This window comes from Musa acuminata, chromosome BXJ2-4 (genome assembly GCF_036884655.1).
Source record: "Musa acuminata AAA Group cultivar baxijiao chromosome BXJ2-4, Cavendish_Baxijiao_AAA, whole genome shotgun sequence".
NCBI lineage: Eukaryota > Viridiplantae > Streptophyta > Magnoliopsida > Zingiberales > Musaceae > Musa > Musa acuminata.
This window is the reverse complement of record NC_088341.1, coordinates 44,910,180-44,926,343: the sequence shown is the minus strand read 5'-3', so window position 1 is coordinate 44,926,343 and position 16,164 is coordinate 44,910,180. Positions and strand designations below refer to the sequence as shown.

The 16,164-nt window shown below is 41.9% G+C and overlaps 3 protein-coding genes and 2 long non-coding RNA genes across 6 annotated transcripts; 3 read left to right on the top strand and 2 right to left on the bottom strand.

Moving 5' to 3' along the window:
- Nucleotides 1-618: 618 nt before the first annotated feature.
- Nucleotides 619-1,547, bottom strand: LOC103982431 (transcription factor MYB59). Its single transcript, XM_018824982.2, has 3 exons — nt 1,351-1,547; nt 1,157-1,286; nt 619-1,090 (listed from the first exon to the last, which is right to left on the bottom strand). The coding sequence occupies exons 1-3, from the start codon at nt 1,493-1,495 to the stop codon at nt 751-753; spliced, it is 615 nt and encodes a 204-aa protein (XP_018680527.2). The 5' UTR covers nt 1,496-1,547; the 3' UTR covers nt 619-750.
- A 2,558-nt stretch (nt 1,548-4,105) lies between these two features.
- Nucleotides 4,106-8,302, top strand: LOC103982430 (protein MIS12 homolog). Of its 2 annotated transcripts, none has more exons than XM_065106674.1 (7): nt 4,106-4,290; nt 4,405-4,459; nt 6,189-6,308; nt 6,787-6,876; nt 6,976-7,105; nt 7,880-8,017; nt 8,092-8,302. In XM_065106674.1, exons 1-7 carry the CDS (start codon nt 4,169-4,171, stop codon nt 8,148-8,150), a joined length of 714 nt encoding a protein of 237 aa, XP_064962746.1. In that variant the 5' UTR covers nt 4,106-4,168; the 3' UTR covers nt 8,151-8,302. The 2 variants fall into 2 exon arrangements, with proteins under 2 accessions (XP_064962746.1, XP_009397626.2); XM_009399351.3 differs by having other exon boundaries at nt 6,967-7,105.
- A 1,442-nt stretch (nt 8,303-9,744) lies between these two features.
- LOC135611196 (uncharacterized) lies at nt 9,745-11,680 on the top strand. The gene is made up of 2 exons (XR_010486458.1): nt 9,745-9,857; nt 11,144-11,680. It is a non-coding gene; the product is annotated as an uncharacterized LOC135611196 (long non-coding RNA).
- A 479-nt stretch (nt 11,681-12,159) lies between these two features.
- On the bottom strand, nt 12,160-15,887 carry LOC135611195 (protein unc-13 homolog). The gene is made up of 5 exons (XM_065106673.1): nt 15,320-15,887; nt 14,214-15,098; nt 13,670-14,131; nt 13,403-13,589; nt 12,160-13,332 (listed from the first exon to the last, which is right to left on the bottom strand). Exons 1-5 carry the CDS (start codon nt 15,788-15,790, stop codon nt 12,323-12,325), a joined length of 3,015 nt encoding a protein of 1,004 aa, XP_064962745.1. The 5' UTR covers nt 15,791-15,887; the 3' UTR covers nt 12,160-12,322.
- Nucleotides 13,281-13,868, top strand: LOC135611197 (uncharacterized). The gene is made up of 3 exons (XR_010486459.1): nt 13,281-13,419; nt 13,493-13,651; nt 13,732-13,868. It is a non-coding gene; the product is annotated as an uncharacterized LOC135611197 (long non-coding RNA).
- Nucleotides 15,888-16,164: the final 277 nt, after the last annotated feature.

Here is a 16,164-nt window from a genome sequence, read left to right as displayed (position 1 = left end):
TTGCCGATGTTTAAGTTAGTTGATGGAGGATTGATTCTATATATGGTGGGGGTTTTTTGAGATCGGTCTCTTCTTTAAGTGTTGGGGATTGATTTTTATACTTATGGAGCCAATACAAGGGAACTACGGTTGCAAGGGTCGTTCGTACCTCTTGCGACGCATTCATGCGTGTAGTCGTACAACCTCCTGCGACGCAAGTCAATCCGTCCGAACTCCTATAGCACAACGTTGATCCATACCACCCCGTGCGATACAAGATTGGTAGGGGATGACTAAGAGAGTGTCGACCGTCAACCTAGCCCTCTCCCACATGAGACAAGTGTTGCATTGTCCTCCCCGTCAGCTCCCTGGTGGCTGGCTATCGGTCGACGACCTAAGGTTGGAATACTTTTTATCACTAATTAATATCATTATTAACATGTTATATTGTCATTAATTTTCCTTATGTAAATAAATAAATAAATACACACACACATATATATATATATATATATATATATATATATATATATATATATATATATATATATATATATATAGAGAGAGAGAGAGAGAGAGAGAGAGAGAGAGAGAGAGAGAGAAGAGAAGAGAAACAAATAGATGTAGATACACGCTATATGCTCATCTAAATGGGTTTCTTCCTTCACCAACATGACATGCTAAGCCTGTCCAAGTTCACTCACTTTACATTCATCTCAGGAGGACGTAAGGACGTCAACATCTTGCACTTGATGATTGCCGGCATGCACGTCATATATCGAGGTGCCACAATCCACCCCATGAGACTTCTTCTTCGCTCGATCCATCGCTGATGGAGCCATCGGGACTGCCACCTTGAAGCATACCAGTAAAGGGATACACGTACGCCATCTCCTGCTGCATGTCGTGTGCTACTGCAACTCGCTCTACTTCGTTCATGGTCATGGTCATTCTCATCTCTTCATCCTGCTGCTGCGTCAGCAACTGCGCTTTCGGCTTCTTCTCGACGTTGTTCTTTGAGGGCGACGTGCTCTTCTTGAAGTGGGTTCGCCAGTAGTTCTTGATATCGTTGTCGGTCCTCCCCGGGAGGCTTCGAGCTATGGCGGACCATCTGCATGCATGTCGACGAGCTCAAAGTTTAGTGGTACCTTCAGAGGCAAGATCAATCATCGATCACCTGTTTCCCCACGAGGCATGCAGCTCGAGGATGATGCTCTCTTCCTCGGGAGTTATCTTCCCTCTCTTCAAGTCAGGCCTCAGGTAGTTCACCCACCGAAGTCTGCAACTCTTTCCGCTCCTCCTCAATCCTACGACACAAACCGAGCAGTAACAGGCGATGGAAGTGGAGCAGCAGTTGGTGCAGTCCGTTACCTGTTAACTTAGAGACGGAATTCCATCTTCCTCCGCCATGGAGGTTGACATGCTCAGCGAGAAGCTTGTCCTCTTGGGGAGTCCAAGGGCCCTTTCTCCATCTGTCCTCTACTGCATCAGCTCCCCGTTTGGGTTCTCCATCCATAGCTGGAGAAGAACCAAAGGAGTTAACACTACTATAGTTACAAGCAGCTGCCTCCTTGTTGGTAGCACACTGGAGAATGTGATTGCTTACATATATATAAACCCTCTTTGGGTAGTCACTAATTACTGAAGTGTCTATATCCTTAGAATTTCTCTTGGGAATAAAGATTATCTATATCGTTTTGTAAAGAAAGATTACACCCGAGTGCGTTTTGCATGACTCTATGACCCTACGACGATCAAATCAGTCAGCTTCGATTTATTAATTGTGAGTAAAAGAATATATGTTCATAAGAAGTTTAAGAGTTTTAAGTCTAACTTAATAAATTTAGAGTGAAAATATGTCAAGCTAAAGTCAACCTAAGGTAAAGTCAAGAGGTGAAATGGCTTGTCCCTAAGTTCATCTTACATTTCAACTCACTTCTGCTGTTTTCTAAGATAGCCTTTATGGAAAACCAGCCAGTAGATGCAGTGTTAGGTCCTCTAACCAAACACAAAGTGAATACTAATGGTATATATTCTTGTCCTTCATGACATTCTAAGGGCTCTCTTACTCTTTCATACTTGTGTCTTCCCTCCAGCACAACACTCCCACAGAGCCTATAGTGTGTTGCCACGAGTCTTGCTAGCCTAAATTGAGCCTTAATTGCCAAGTTAAGACTTCAACTCGAATTCTTTAGAATCTGATACTTCAATGCTACGCTCGGAAGCAATGGGGCAATTTAGAATTGACAGAAACGTTTGATTCGACTGAGATCACCTTGAAGTTATGAACATAGATTCTTCAACTAAAGTTAAGTACGGACTCTTTGCCTCTCATTCACATATCTTTGGGGAATAATCGAGACCTAAGCATTTTGATTAGGAGATTGAAAAGGAGGGTTAGTGTTCTTGGCATAGCTTACTATTGTGGGTGCTTGCTGTTCCCTTGATAGAAGCCACATTTCCAATGGCTTGTGCACACATAGTTAAGCTAAGTGGCTTTGTGTTTTTCTTTGGGATTGTTACCATCCTTAATGATCTTTGTTTATTGGCTTTGATGTGTGTTGGGGGATTCCATTCTAGCTAAGCATGCAATATATATATTATTTGGCATCACTTACTTTAGGCAACACCTGGCTCTATCATGTGTGGATTGTGCTTAAAGAAGCTTTTGGAAACCTTTGAGGGTTGTGCAACGTATGATTGTTGTGTGTCTACCTGGATGATTCTTCAACTTTGTAATCATGGTATGGTGGAGAACTCCATGTTATAAGAACATTAAGGAGGGAAGAAGCTGCTAATGTTATGGAACCATGTTCAATGAATCAATCCACTCGTTTCAGCTGTGAGAACTCCAAAGTCTGGCTTGAAATATATGAATAATGACAGTACCAATCTCTCTTAGAGCATCATGAAAATATATGAATAATGTTGTCCATATATGAGAATTGATTCAATGTAGCTTCTTAAACCATTCTTTCTTCCTTTCTTTCCACTTCTCGTAGATAATCTTTTCTACACTCTCATGATTGCTATTGTGGTCACTTTCTTTACCAAATTAATAGTACTATAGAGGAACATATGAAACAAAAATTATTATAAATATTTATGTAAGGAAAAGGGTATGAGATAAACTAAGAGAATAGTCTTATAAATGGTTTGTATGTGATGTATAACCAAAACTTGAGTTACCTTTTGTTTTTCTTTTCTCTGTCACCATATTTTCTTGTAATTTTATGTTGCATGTTGTTAAACTAATTTTATTTTATTTAAAAATCTGGATTTTAAATTCATTTTATAGGGAAGAAACATTTCATGAATACACTAATATATTTTTACACAACAATAAATCTTTATTAGGTTGACTAGTAATTTTAGATTTCTAATAAAACTATAATTACTAGAAGAAAAAGATTACATAAAGAATTCAAGTATGGAAAGAAGCCCTTTGTAATTAAGTTTTGGTTATTAATAAGTCGATCATTTGAATTCGTATGAGATTTATTTTAACATATAGTTTCATGTCTATTTAATTTGTGTTATATTTCCTTGCAAACCCAATAAAATTGTCATAGCATTATACATATATATATACATACATACACATATTACATCGGCTCGTTGACGGATGAAAAAATAAGATAAATAAAATTAATAGTCATATTAAATTAGAATTACAAAAAAGTGAGTTTTCATTGTTTTAAAAAATATATTTTAATACAGAAATAATATTATTTTAATATATGGGCTTTTGTGTGTGAATAAATATTTTAATTTGCTCACTGTGGGGTAGCAAATTACAGGGAATTTTGTTTGTAGATGGACTCTATTTTTTTTTCTTTTGGAAGGATGTTAATTGTGAATAATTTCTAAAAAAATTGTCCAAGCATTTGCATAATATATAGATATATTAAAAACATTAAATGAAACATATTCATGATGATTCAAAATTTGAACGACAGACCTGATGGTGGGACCCACACACGCATGTGGGTTCCATCACATGGGCTTTGCGTGGTCCAGCCCATAGTATCGTCCGGTATTTACACGACATAACGGCACGCATGTTGGAAATATCGGGATTGTACGCCCTTTTTTGAGGCGTAACGGCTGCAGCTCAAATCGCTCTCAATTGCCGCTTCTTCCCTCGTCGGGCGGCCCGGTGGAAGCGAGAAAGGGGATCGAAAGGCCGATGGAAGGAAGCGAGAGCGAGGCGGTGTTCGATGCCTACAACCTCAACCCGCAGCGCTTCCTCAACGAAGTCCTTAACGCCGTCGACGACATGGTCGACGGAGCCTTCGATTTCTGCCTGCAGTTCTGTCTCCTCTTCCTCTTCTCCTTTACTTCCCAATTTCCCTGATCCGTCTCTTTTACCTCCTTCAGCGACTTGTTCTCACCTTGAAAGATCATTTATCTATTTTCTTCCAGTCAAGCACCACAAATCACTGGCCCTGGTGCCGATCGGTCTGAGGAGTTGGCTAGGGTAAGTTATTTGGTGCGAGTTTTACACTATCTTCTTGTTGATTATACATATGTCCACATTCGACTATTACTTGATATTGAATTTGTTTATTTTGGAATGATCCTCTAATTATTGGTGTTGATCTTACGATATTGTACGGGATTTTAACTTAATTACGTTGACATTTATGTGTTTAGGGACAGTGTTAATTAGTTCAATTAGATATCGATTTTTACGTATCTTGGAGAAAGATGTCGATCTTGGTGTAGGAAATGTGTTAAAACACGTTTTTTACCATAATCTTACAGTCTAATAAAGCATTAGGATACTTAGGTTCATTTGGTTGTTTGCTGCTATTCGTGTTCTCTTATCCCAGGAGGACGCCTAAGCCACCCGACTGCTGTGGCAATTGACCCTCTAAGAAAGTGGAGTTTGAATGTTTTCTTGGTACAGTTGGTTTTTCCCATAACTAGAAGTTTTTATTAGTTTTGGTAGCTTGGAAATTGTGAAATTTAGAAATTGATCATGAATTTCTTTTCTAAAACTTTGATGTTCTTGGTTTTGCCTCACATCGTCTAACTGCAATTTATGTCTCCTTAAAACATGTCTATATCATTTTATTATTATTATTATTTTTGTCATTCTATCCTCTATCAAAGCCATACCTAGTAACTCTATACATTATTATCTCAGTGATGTAAACCTTTTGTTTATGTTGCTTTTTTATCATGAAACACTTAGATTCATAAAGCATCACTGGCCTAACATCTATCTTGTAATTTTTTTTTTTTGCTAATCTAATGGACATCCAACAATCATGTAAAACTTTCATCATTTAGTTTTTATTCTATAAACAATATCCTCATTAATCATCTCTCCATCTTATTAAGTAATTGATTTAAGATAGTTTAAACTTATTGGAATTTCTTGTCCATCCAACTTAACTACATTCTCGATTCCAGTGTCCATTTTTAGTTGATAAGTATAATTTTAGAAAAGTCCAGATTATACTTTTTATGTACACTAAAAGAAAGGAGATTTATATTTGACATAGGGTGTTCAGAAAATTGGAACGGTAAGATTGTCTGCAAACTAAAATGGCATTTTCTACTGAATTGGCACCCAAAAATGGTGTATTTCAACAAGTGAGTGTGAACTACATTATCAAATTATTCTACCTTTAAATGAATAGGAATTTCCTCTCTTGAGCAACACAGTATAATCATTGAGATCTAAAAAATTAAAACATCATCGCCATATTATTGAATGGCACATGTTGGATGTGTGGCCTTGTGCCATATTTAGAGTAACCAAGCTAGTTGAGTAGCAGCATTGAGCATGGATGTGTGACAATACTGCTGTATAAATTTGGGGGCATAGATGTACATGTGCACAGCACAAAACAATGTGATGGGCAGAACACGCTTGGCAACCTAATACCTATAGATTACTACACCATGGTATCAATATGTTTTTTAGTGAGTTGATTGCTGTTGGTTTATACCTCTCACTCATCTACATTATAATCTTCATAAGTTTGTTTCTGCTGTTGGCACATCAAATACATTATCATGGAAGCTTGTTTATTGACATTATTTTATTAACTGATAACTAATATAAATATGTTACTAATCACATATCTCTAGGACTCATAAATTTAACGGATGGAATGATGACTCTGGATAACATCTCTATATTGTGGGAAAGATTGTTTTCCTACCAATGATAATTGTTGTCTTTTTTTTGGTAGGGTGTATCTTCCCTTCGTCACTTGACTCAAGCAGTTTTGGATAAGAGAATGAGCATGTGGGAGAAGTACTGCCTTCGGCATTGTTTTTCCATTCCAGATGGATTTGTGTTGCCCAAAACTGTAGGTTTTTCTATCAAAATTGGAGCACAAACCTATATTATGACAAGTATCTTGCATCCAATCTTTGCCTGAAATATATTCAAATCTTTTTTCTTTTTTGCTGATTATGACTTGTTATGACAATGCACAGACCCGTGGTTTTCTTTTTCCCTAAGAGTACCTCTAACTCGATGTTAAGCTTATCCTAACCTTCTTCATCATCAATCTCTTCTTAGTCAGGCAAAATTCAAACAATTGTAGAACTCCTAGACCTGGACCTGGTTTTCTGACATGATGCATCAAACAAACTGATTTGAGTTATGGTTCAGATATATTGGTCTGGCCTCGTGTCTCTTCAGTTTCAGTACTCACGATTTTGTATTGAATGGAAAATGGCTATTGTGCTTACTCTTGGAATTTCTTCTACGATTGCCAAGTCAATCTGGTGTTATTTCTCTGTAGAACTTCACCTAAATGTACCAGTTGATGTTATTTTCAGAAAGAATATTCCATTTCAGTGCTTCAAGAAGTCTTGTCAGATCAAGAACTCGATTCTCATTTGGACTCTTTGAGAGAAAAACTTGCAGCTGTAAGAAACTCACTATCTTTGTGGTATTATCAATATTTTAGTTCTTTTTAAAAAATTGTTTCTTGCATGGAACTAAGTTGACTTCCTCAGGCGGGGAAGGAATCTCAAGTGCTGCATAGGGAGATCAATTTGTTGGAGATGCAGTCAACTGCTGACAACAAATACAATGCTTCTGTTGCTGAGGTGCAACAACTATTTAAGGAACACTCGGTGCATCTGATGTTTCAAGGTTTCTTTATTGTCATCTTGTTCCTTCACTGTTCTCCAATTTGCTTATCAGACTAGTAACTTCTACATGTTTATCATCATTCTTTCTATTGTGTCAACATTCTTGACCTTGCCCAGTGTCTTCTTTCGTTTACTTATGCCATTTTTATCGTTTTAAAAAATGGATAGGAAATGTTTTGGATTTTTGACCTTACATGCTAGACATTTAATTGAAAACATTCTTCCATTGTGCAGGAGATGGTTTTCAATGTGTTTTATTTATGTCATACACACAGTAACACTTGTATTACTTGTTCGTAGAATCTAAATCTCTATTTTCTGTGACTTGGAGCTCTTGAAAATACATCATGTTTACATGTCTGAACTGAGAAAAGAAACTTAGTATTGTATGAGCACATCTTGTGAAATGGAGAGTAGGCAGAAGAGTGTTTGCATCTCAAGAGTGTCTGAGCTCAGCATATTGAAATAAGAATATTAAATGGACTTTTTTTTCGCTGTTTATGTTTAACTTGTCAAACTAAGATTGACAAGTTGGACACAGATATAAATTGCTTAATTTTGACCAAATGCATTTACGATTGCCTGGTGAAAAATTGAACTAATGGATGCACTCCAAAAAACGAATATATGTTATCGTATTGTTTTAACTAATTCAAACAAATTAGCATACAGTGCAAAATGATGGAACACTCTGCATGACAGCTTATTTATATGGTCTGTTCCATCTGCCTTTTTATTATTTTATATGTTGTTACTGTATCTGCTGTTGTTTCAGAGTTAGTAGAATCAGCATCCAAACTGCATCAGAAAGTAGCTGCTGAACTAAAGAGCAAGAGGTTGGGAGATATGAAACAAGATGGGGTTTGCAAGAAGCACTGTTTGAGCAGTGGCAAACAGATGGTTCCCGACACAGGTAATTTCTTCTATCTTAAACAAATTATTCAAGGACAAAAAGGTTGAAAGACATTGATTTACATATTTTTGCAGGGATTTCTTCAAGTCTTGAGGATATTCAAGAAATTGTAAGCATTTTAAAGAACACATAGTAGTGGTTTTTTATCATTTCAAAACAAATGTTGCACATTATCTTTCTCTATCATGCTGTCTAGTTTTCTGTACTATATGTCATCGCATGCTTGTTTTTTGCCAAACAAGCTAGTAAAGATATTCAAGAAATAGTAAGCATTTCTAAGGAACACATTATGCTTCTCATATCATGTTTTATTTTGATGAACTATATAACATCTTGATGCTTGTTTGTTGCAAGAAATAGCTAAATGTCATAGTTGTAATCACTAAAATTACAGCTTGTTGTTTAAGAGAATTTTATGGCTTATTTATTAAAAGAATATTTATGTATGTAAAGAAGATCTAAAGTAAAATAATCTCGTATTATCACAATTAAAAATTTTAAGTCAAATTAACAACAAATTATCATAAAAAGTGGCAAAAATATCAAATCATTCTCCACCGGTTCTCCAACAGCAAAAAAAAAAAAAGAAAAAGAAAAAGAAAAAATCCCTATCCATTCGTACAAAAACGACAATCAAATGAAATTAGATGCAGCAGAGTATCAGACTTATCTCTACTCAGCATGGTCTAATTATAAATTATTTTTATAATTAATTATCTTTAGTATTTTCAAAAGTTATCTTTATATTTTTGAAAATTATATTGAAATCCTTTATATTTTTAAAAATTATATTAAAATTCTTGTAATTTCGTTATTTTAGTTTTTTTAATTTTTAATTATGTATAGGGATCTTAATATTTTACTTTCGTAAATATAAAAATATGTACAGGACCAATGTGGTCCACTCACCGTTGCGGATGCCTCTTGTGCTCTGGAATTAGCAGTATAAACAAGCATCAGATTGCAGTGTGCAACATAGACGAGCGTGATCCGATGATTCGAGAGAGGAGGCTAAAGATGATTCTCCTAAGCACCAGGAGAAAGAGAAGGATGCATGCACTGAACTGGGCGAAGAGATTGGCTGCAGAAGAGAGTAGAACGAGGCTTACAGAGGCCCATCAGTCTATGCCAATTAGACAATTCCTGTGGAAGCTAAAGCAGAGCAGCAGTGGAGGCAACAAGCCTCGAAGCCGAGGCGAGCTCGATTCGGAGGACATGACCCGGAGAGAGCTACTCCCAGAATTTTGATGACGCCTCCCTTTCTTAGATCTCCCATCGTCTTCTTCTCTTGCACCTTAATTGCTATGTACCTCGCTCGCAAACCTGATGGTGATGAGACTCAACTCGTAGCTACACCTTCTCGATAGAGCTTTGTCCGATGCTTCTCTTCCATCTATGCGCAGATCATTCTCCGCAGTGTGTGATTAGAGTTTGAGCAACTGCTCATGCAGCAATCGGCATACCAATGAACACGAAGTAGAAAGAAATAAGACCAGCTAATAAATTGAGATGATAAAACAAGTGCTATGGCCAGCTTGAACACTAGTTTAGTTATTGTGTCTATAAAATATAACAGATATAATGCTGATAAATAGATAATCACATTCAATATTCCAATCAATATCATAACAACAACAAATCATCTGATCATAAATTTTATTACATTTTATTTATACAAATATTATATCATTTCGCATCAATAATAATAATAATAAAAGAAATTGTCGGTCGATCAAAGATTACTCCTCCCCTTTTCTCCCTCTTTCTCGGCTTCTGCCTGCCGGAAGCCTTCTTCGTATCGTCCGTCCCCTGTGATTGACGTTGGCCCTCAATCGTCCCGGTAAGAATTTTGAGAAACCGATCCAATTTGATCGTTCGATTCGTTCTTTGCGTTATTTTTTCCTTCTTCATTTGATTGTTTCGCTAGCGATTTGGAAAACCTTTTCCAATTTCTTACGTCTTCGGTCGAGAATAGTGAAAACTACGGAGTTTTCTCTCGTTTTGGTTCCATTTGATTGGCATTGGTTGGTTATAATGGATCTTTCATCTTGATTGTCATACTATTCTTCTCTCCTAATTTGGACCGATAAAGTTCTAGAAATTCTATCTTTGTCTGTCTCGTGATTGATTCTGGCATTAGGGTTGGGAAGTTACGTTCTTGATTAGTAATTTTCTCAGGCTTTTGCGTAGCAAAGATGTGGAACGATGGATTGAGGATCTTAGGATGTTTCCGAAGAAGTGGGATGTGGATATGAACTCCTCCTCCTTCAGCTAAGGACTAAAAATCCCACTTCAGTTTAGGGTTGGGGTTTTTGGTGGCTGATGCTAATCCACCCGGTTGTGATGATAGTTACAAGAAAAAGGGTATGGAAGATCCTTTATGCTACTGAAAACCTTTGAAATTGGAAGAATCAATGTCTTGGTTGGAGGAAATCGATTGCACGAGAAAAACATGAATTTTGCTGGACTCCCTTAGGTTTCCACTGAAGCTACCCTTTTTGTGCTCTGGTCCACCTCAATACTTTTCATAGAATACTTGTGTACATTAAGTAGATCTAATTATGCTTCTTGATTGGTAAATATTCTAACTCTGCTTCTTGATTGGCGCAATTTGGAGATATTGATTTTACAACTGTAGATGGACACTTCACTTCAAGATGAAAATTTGTAGTCTTGGAAAGAAGTATTTGAAATCAAATCATCCATACCTAAATGTACCAGCTAGGCAAGCTAAGTCTGATGAAATTGCCGGTGGAACGAAGAAGATCTAAGAATTTATCAAACAAAATTATACTGCTCGTAGTTTGACTAGTGATTTTGCCTAGCATTGAGGTCAATGGCTGAAATAGTCCATTCATCAGACAACCCTAATTAGTTGGGATCCATGGTTTGGTATTCTTCTTGTTTGGTTCTCCATCATTGTACACTTGTTATGTCCGATTACCTTAACCTTCTCAGATCATGCATTCACCTAAATTGTCTGATCTGTTCATGAGTTGTTATGCATTGACCTCATACAAAGTTCGATAGTAATCATGTGGTCATGTTTCTCTTTGTAGCCATGAGCAACTAATCTTAATTTCTTTCTTGTCCTTTAAATAATGTAAACAACTTATGCCGGTCCAGAAACCATTCCAATCCCTGGTCGAACCGGTATGAGTCTCAGTTTGCGAGGCATGTCGGCTGGCATGGACCAAAGAGAAGGAGAGAAGAGTGGAGGAGGAGCTGCTGTTGATAGAGGAGAGGGAGATAAGAACCTGCTGTCAACAGCCTGAAGAACATACGCCCGGCAAGAACCAAAGAGAACGAGGGAGAGAAGGAAAAGAGGAGGACAAGAAGAACTTGCTGTTGACAAAGAAAAGAGAGAGAGGAACTTGTTGTTGATAGCTTGAACTTGCTGTTGAACTTTCTATTGATAGTCATCTTGAACCCACTGTCAACCCTTTTCGGAAACTTGTTACGGACCATGACCATGATGAGAAAATGTGATACACATTATCAAACATTATGAAGTATGAAATACTTGGCTATGGAAAAATGAACAAAACCTAGTAGGGTCTTTGCAGTCATTTTATTAAAGTATTTCCTTCCACACAATTGCTTGAGATGTAATTATGTGTCAATCAATCATGCTAAGTGGGTTATAGTTCTTTTTCTTTACTACATTGCTGTCCTCTTTTATAAGCACTTCAGATGCTTGTTTTGTAGTGTTATCTGCAGTTCTTTCCACTCATCAAGCAGGCATCTCACTGGAATATAGATTTACTGGTTTATGACCATCTACATTACTTGTTTGGTAATCTTTTTTGTTCATTGGCTCATGCAAAACTCGAGCACTAAAATATAAGCTGACTTGCATTATGTTTTGGGGTAACAGAAGAATTGGCACAAATTATTAGTAGCAGCTGACTGATGAAAGACTGAAGATATGTAGACCTAAAAGGTTGGGTGCAAATTTAGATTAGGACATCAAATCCACAAGACATCTCTAAGAAATAAGATTACAGAAGCCAAAACCAAAAGAAACATGAAAGACTAAAGATATGTAGACCTGAAAGCTGGGAGAAGTTCTAAGAGCTGAAAGATCTACCTAAAGAAACATGAAAGACTGAAGATGGTTAGGTTGCCATGAATCACTACGCTTTTTATACTTTTGATTTCTAGTATTAACTTTGTAAATGAGTACTGTTTAGTTCATTCAAACATAGAAAAGAAGAAAAAGGGAAAAGACATGCTCACAGAAACTATAGCAGCCACTGTTAACGTATGATACAAACTGCGCAGGCCATCACCTGTGATGTTCTTTCACCGCCGCTTGGCCAGCTGAAACGTTCGCTTCAGGAACTCGTTGGCCATCTCGTCGTCCCGGTGGCACAGCACCCTCAACACCGTGTTGGGATCGGCCCGGTTCCACCTCCCCGTCGTCGGGGGCATCGGCACCTTCGGCCCCTCCGCCGTGTCGGTGCTGCCGCCGCTGCAGAAGCCGAACCCCACCAGCCCGCTCGCCTCGCACGCCGCGATGCTGAAGTCCTCGATCAGCCTGTCCGTGGGCAGGGCCATGAGCGCCACGATTCCCTCCACCACCTCCGCCTCCCGGTTCACCACCTCCTCCGCCACCAGCCCTTCCCCGCAGGTGCAGAACACCCGCTTCAGGCTGCGGAAATCGTCGACCACCGACTCGTAGTCCGCCCGCGCGAACGCCCGCTCGCTTCCCCCGGCCAGTAGCACCATCAGGAACGCCTCGAACGACGCCTTCATCACCTCCTTCACCGTCAGCGGCTGCGCCCGGTCGGTGAGGATCGACACCAGAAGTGTCAGGTTCTGCTTCAGGATGCGGAGCCCGGGTTGGATCCTCGCGTCCGTGACGCTCTCCACGTAGAGACCGTCGTAAAACGAGTGGCGCGAGTCGAGGAAGATGAGGCGGTAGGCGGCCACCTCCGACACGTACTGGATGGCGGATTGCACCGAGGAGCGGGCGAGACCGAAGTGGTGGGACGGGGCGAGGCGGCGGTTGGCAGCGGTGTGGCGGCCCGAGGGGGACGGCCCGCTGCGGGAGAAGAAGGAGAGCGACTTGTCGAGGGCGTGGAGGTGGGCGAGGACATAGTGAAGGGTGTTGAGGCGGATGTAGAGCCGCTGCGTGCCCCGGCTGGTGGACGGCCGCGGGTGGTTCATGTTGGTGATGCCGTCCTTCCCGTTCGAGCGGCCAATACCGACGCTGCAGCGCACCGCTGCCCTCTTCCATAGCCTGACCAAGTTGGAGTCCTGGTTGCACCTCGTCAGTGGTTGGAGGCTGGGCACGTAGCTTTGCTTGTTCCCTGCGAGTAGCAACGAAACGATTGAGCTCACCCAACGCAGGTCTTAGCAGAGGGAAAGAGGCCACCGTACCACACGCAGCAACGAAGGTAGTGTACTCCTGGAAGATTGTTTCCAAGCCATCGGCGAGGTCTTGAACCATGTCATCTCTGGCTCCCACAGGGATCTCAAAGAACTCATCCACGGTCACCTTGGCCAGCTTCATCAAATCCATGGAAGACTGAGCGTAGGGCTCGTTCTTCGACCTCGGCATCCAGCTCTGCAAGCAACAACGTATCCCTCAAGCAATCAACATCACACGATGCTTGCTGTCGGTCTCAGGTAGCACAAAAAACTTACCTCTGTTTCTTTTGCTCTGCTTAGGCATTCCTTTCCGATCCTCAACCTTTCGTCGATCCAAGTCTTGAGGAGGCCTGCGACAATGGAATCCACATCATACGGGACCATCTCCCTCACCACCCCCTTCCCTCCGTCTTCGCAGTCGGCGGAGTCCTCGACGACCATCTGCACCAGCAGCTTCTCCAACTTGCCGGCGGATTGCAGCACCCGCACCAGCTCGTTGGTCAGGCACGTGACCTTGGACAAGTACTGCTTCAGCACGATCCCGAAGCAGCTGTGGATCGTCACCACCGCGGCCGCAGTCGGAACTTGATGCCATTTCCTCAGGACAGGGCTAAACAAATCCTTTTCGACCAGCGCCAATTCCTCTGTTTCTTCTGCAAGCTGGAGAAGGATGTTGCTTGGATCGTCGTTTATTCCCACGATCACGCTATCGCCGTGGGACGCTCCATTCTCCAGTATCTGTCACACGCAAGCATACCAGAGGACCATCAACATATCAATCGGAACTCGGGATGCATGGATTGACTGCTAGAATTGGCACCTTGGCGAATGCACTCCTCATCGACGACCTTATGTAGTAATCTACCCGGTTGACGGATGGATCCATCGCCGCCTGACCGTCATCGTCGACAAGACTCGCCCCGTTGTCCAAAGGATCCTCGCCGATGATGTTCGTCGTGGAGAGTGCCAAGGAGACTATGTTCTCCATGCTTGCGATGGTTTCCTTGTCGAAGCACTCATGGTAGTCCAACACCTTCGCCTCTGCCCAACTCTGCATCACAGTCAGTGCGCCGGACAAGAGATTAACGTAGTTAGCATCGCGATCGGCCTTCTTGGCGTTGCTGGCGACCTCGACCAGTGTTGCTAGAGTGGCGCACAACAGGTCGGGCTCGATTTGCCCCGTCTCCAGATATCGTTGGAAGAACAACCATGCGAAGCAGACATTGTGGATCATCTTGTTGATGCCCAAGGTGGACCATGTCTTCTTCATCAGCTCGATGAGCTCGTCGACCTCATCCAACACCACGGTGTCTTCGCGCAGGTCGAAGATGGAGTGCAGGAGAGCGAGGTAGAGATGAACGTTGAGCGGGTAGCCGTCGGCCCAGTGGCATACTTCAGTGGAGGCGCCGCTGGAGCTCCGCCAAACCAAGGCGACGACGGCGTTGCAAAGGTTACGCATGGTTTCCGAGTTCTTGCTGGTGTCGATGGGCTTCAGCTCGCTCGCTCGGATGATCTCTAGCAGACGGGCGGCTGCGGGGCTGTGGCGGTCTACAGGGACAGACGGGTATAAGATAAGGCCTGCTTCGAGGATCTTGAGCTGCCGCCGTTGCCATTGGTGGTATTCTTGTGCGTCGTTGAATTCAGAGGGCTTTAGCTGGCGAAGGAGCTCCAATGGAAGGATGATCGTCTCTGCTTTTCTTCCCACCTGTTATCATCAGCAAGAAAAATGTCATCATGGAGGTGCGAGGGAGGAGCAATCCAAACCCTTCCTGTATATTGAAGATCGATTTGTGATGCAAATGGAATGAATACATATCTTTTTGTTCATTAAGCCTTAATGGATCAACGCAAATGTACAAGGCAGCAAATCTAGAGGTTATGTGGTAAGGCGGCTGAGATGGATGGATGCATGCATGCACGAGTCACCTGTCCGACGAGGGTCCTCATGAGGGTCTTCCTTAGCCGGCGATCGCTCTGCTCCGTGACGCGCATCTGCAGCCGCATGATCTCCGCGGAGGTCATCGGCCGCCTCGCCTTTCCGGGCGAGTTGGACCCGCTGGACATCCCCGTCGTCATCGGCGACGACCGCCTCGCATTCAGCCCCAGCGCCTTCTTGATGCGGCTCCTGGCCACCGTCATCCCAGACGACCCCCACTTGGGAGACCCCTCCCCGCCGCCGCCGCCGGTGCTGGCCGGCGACGACGGGTAGTAGTTAAGGGAGCCCCGGCTGCCGCCGAAGCCGGGGGAGGAGCGGCACGTCATGAAGAAGAGCTCGTACACCGCCTCGCGGAGGTCGGTCCGCGTGAGGGGGTCGATCCTTCCGAAGGGGCACTCGAGCTCGAGGCTGGGGTCGGTGTCCGAGCGTGAGATGGAGGAGTGGGAGTGCTGGCGCCCCATGCTGCGGTAGGTCAGGCTACGGCGCGCAGGGAGAAAGAAGAAGAAGGAGACGACGACGACATGGAAGGCTATACCTGCATGGCAGCAATTGGAAGGCGTGGAGAGAGAGAGAGAGAGAGAGAGAGAGGAGAGAAGAAAGGATAGGTAGTCGCCTGGACTTTAGATTTATTTGCAGTTTTGTATTAATTTATATGTTTATTGTTGGAATTTTTGTGATGGGAATGAGAAGGTGGGGGAGACGAACTAAGAAAGGCAGCGGAAATGGAGGAGGATGAGAGGGTGAGATGTGCCATCGAGCTGGCTACATGTTTCAGTGCAGTTTCCTTTACGTACAATTACATTTATGTCCCTCTTTTTATGTGCCCGCTTGACTA

What these genes read in the sequence shown, in the direction of transcription:
- LOC103982430 (XM_009399351.3), top strand. Translation starts at nt 4,169, where the DNA reads ATGGAAGGAAGCGAGAGCGAGGCGGTGTTCGATGCCTACAACCTCAAC. An exon ending in GGTGCATCTGATGTTTCAAG is followed by an intron (nt 7,106 to 7,879) that starts GTTTCTTTATTG and finishes CTGTTGTTTCAG; the next exon opens with AGTTAGTAGAATCAGCATCC. An exon ending in ACAGATGGTTCCCGACACAG is followed by an intron (nt 8,018 to 8,091) that starts GTAATTTCTTCT and finishes ATATTTTTGCAG; the next exon opens with GGATTTCTTCAAGTCTTGAG.
- LOC103982431 (XM_018824982.2), bottom strand. Translation starts at nt 1,495, where the DNA reads ATGGATGGAGAACCCAAACGGGGAGCTGATGCAGTAGAGGACAGATGG. An exon ending in TTCCGTCTCTAAGTTAACAG is followed by an intron (nt 1,287 to 1,350) that starts GTAACGGACTGC and finishes TTTGTGTCGTAG; the next exon opens with GATTGAGGAGGAGCGGAAAG. An exon ending in CATGCCTCGTGGGGAAACAG is followed by an intron (nt 1,091 to 1,156) that starts GTGATCGATGAT and finishes ACATGCATGCAG; the next exon opens with ATGGTCCGCCATAGCTCGAA.
- LOC135611195 (XM_065106673.1), bottom strand. Translation starts at nt 15,790, where the DNA reads ATGGGGCGCCAGCACTCCCACTCCTCCATCTCACGCTCGGACACCGAC. An exon ending in TGAGGAGTGCATTCGCCAAG is followed by an intron (nt 14,132 to 14,213) that starts GTGCCAATTCTA and finishes TGCGTGTGACAG; the next exon opens with ATACTGGAGAATGGAGCGTC. An exon ending in TACCTTCGTTGCTGCGTGTG is followed by an intron (nt 13,333 to 13,402) that starts GTACGGTGGCCT and finishes TGCTACTCGCAG; the next exon opens with GGAACAAGCAAAGCTACGTG.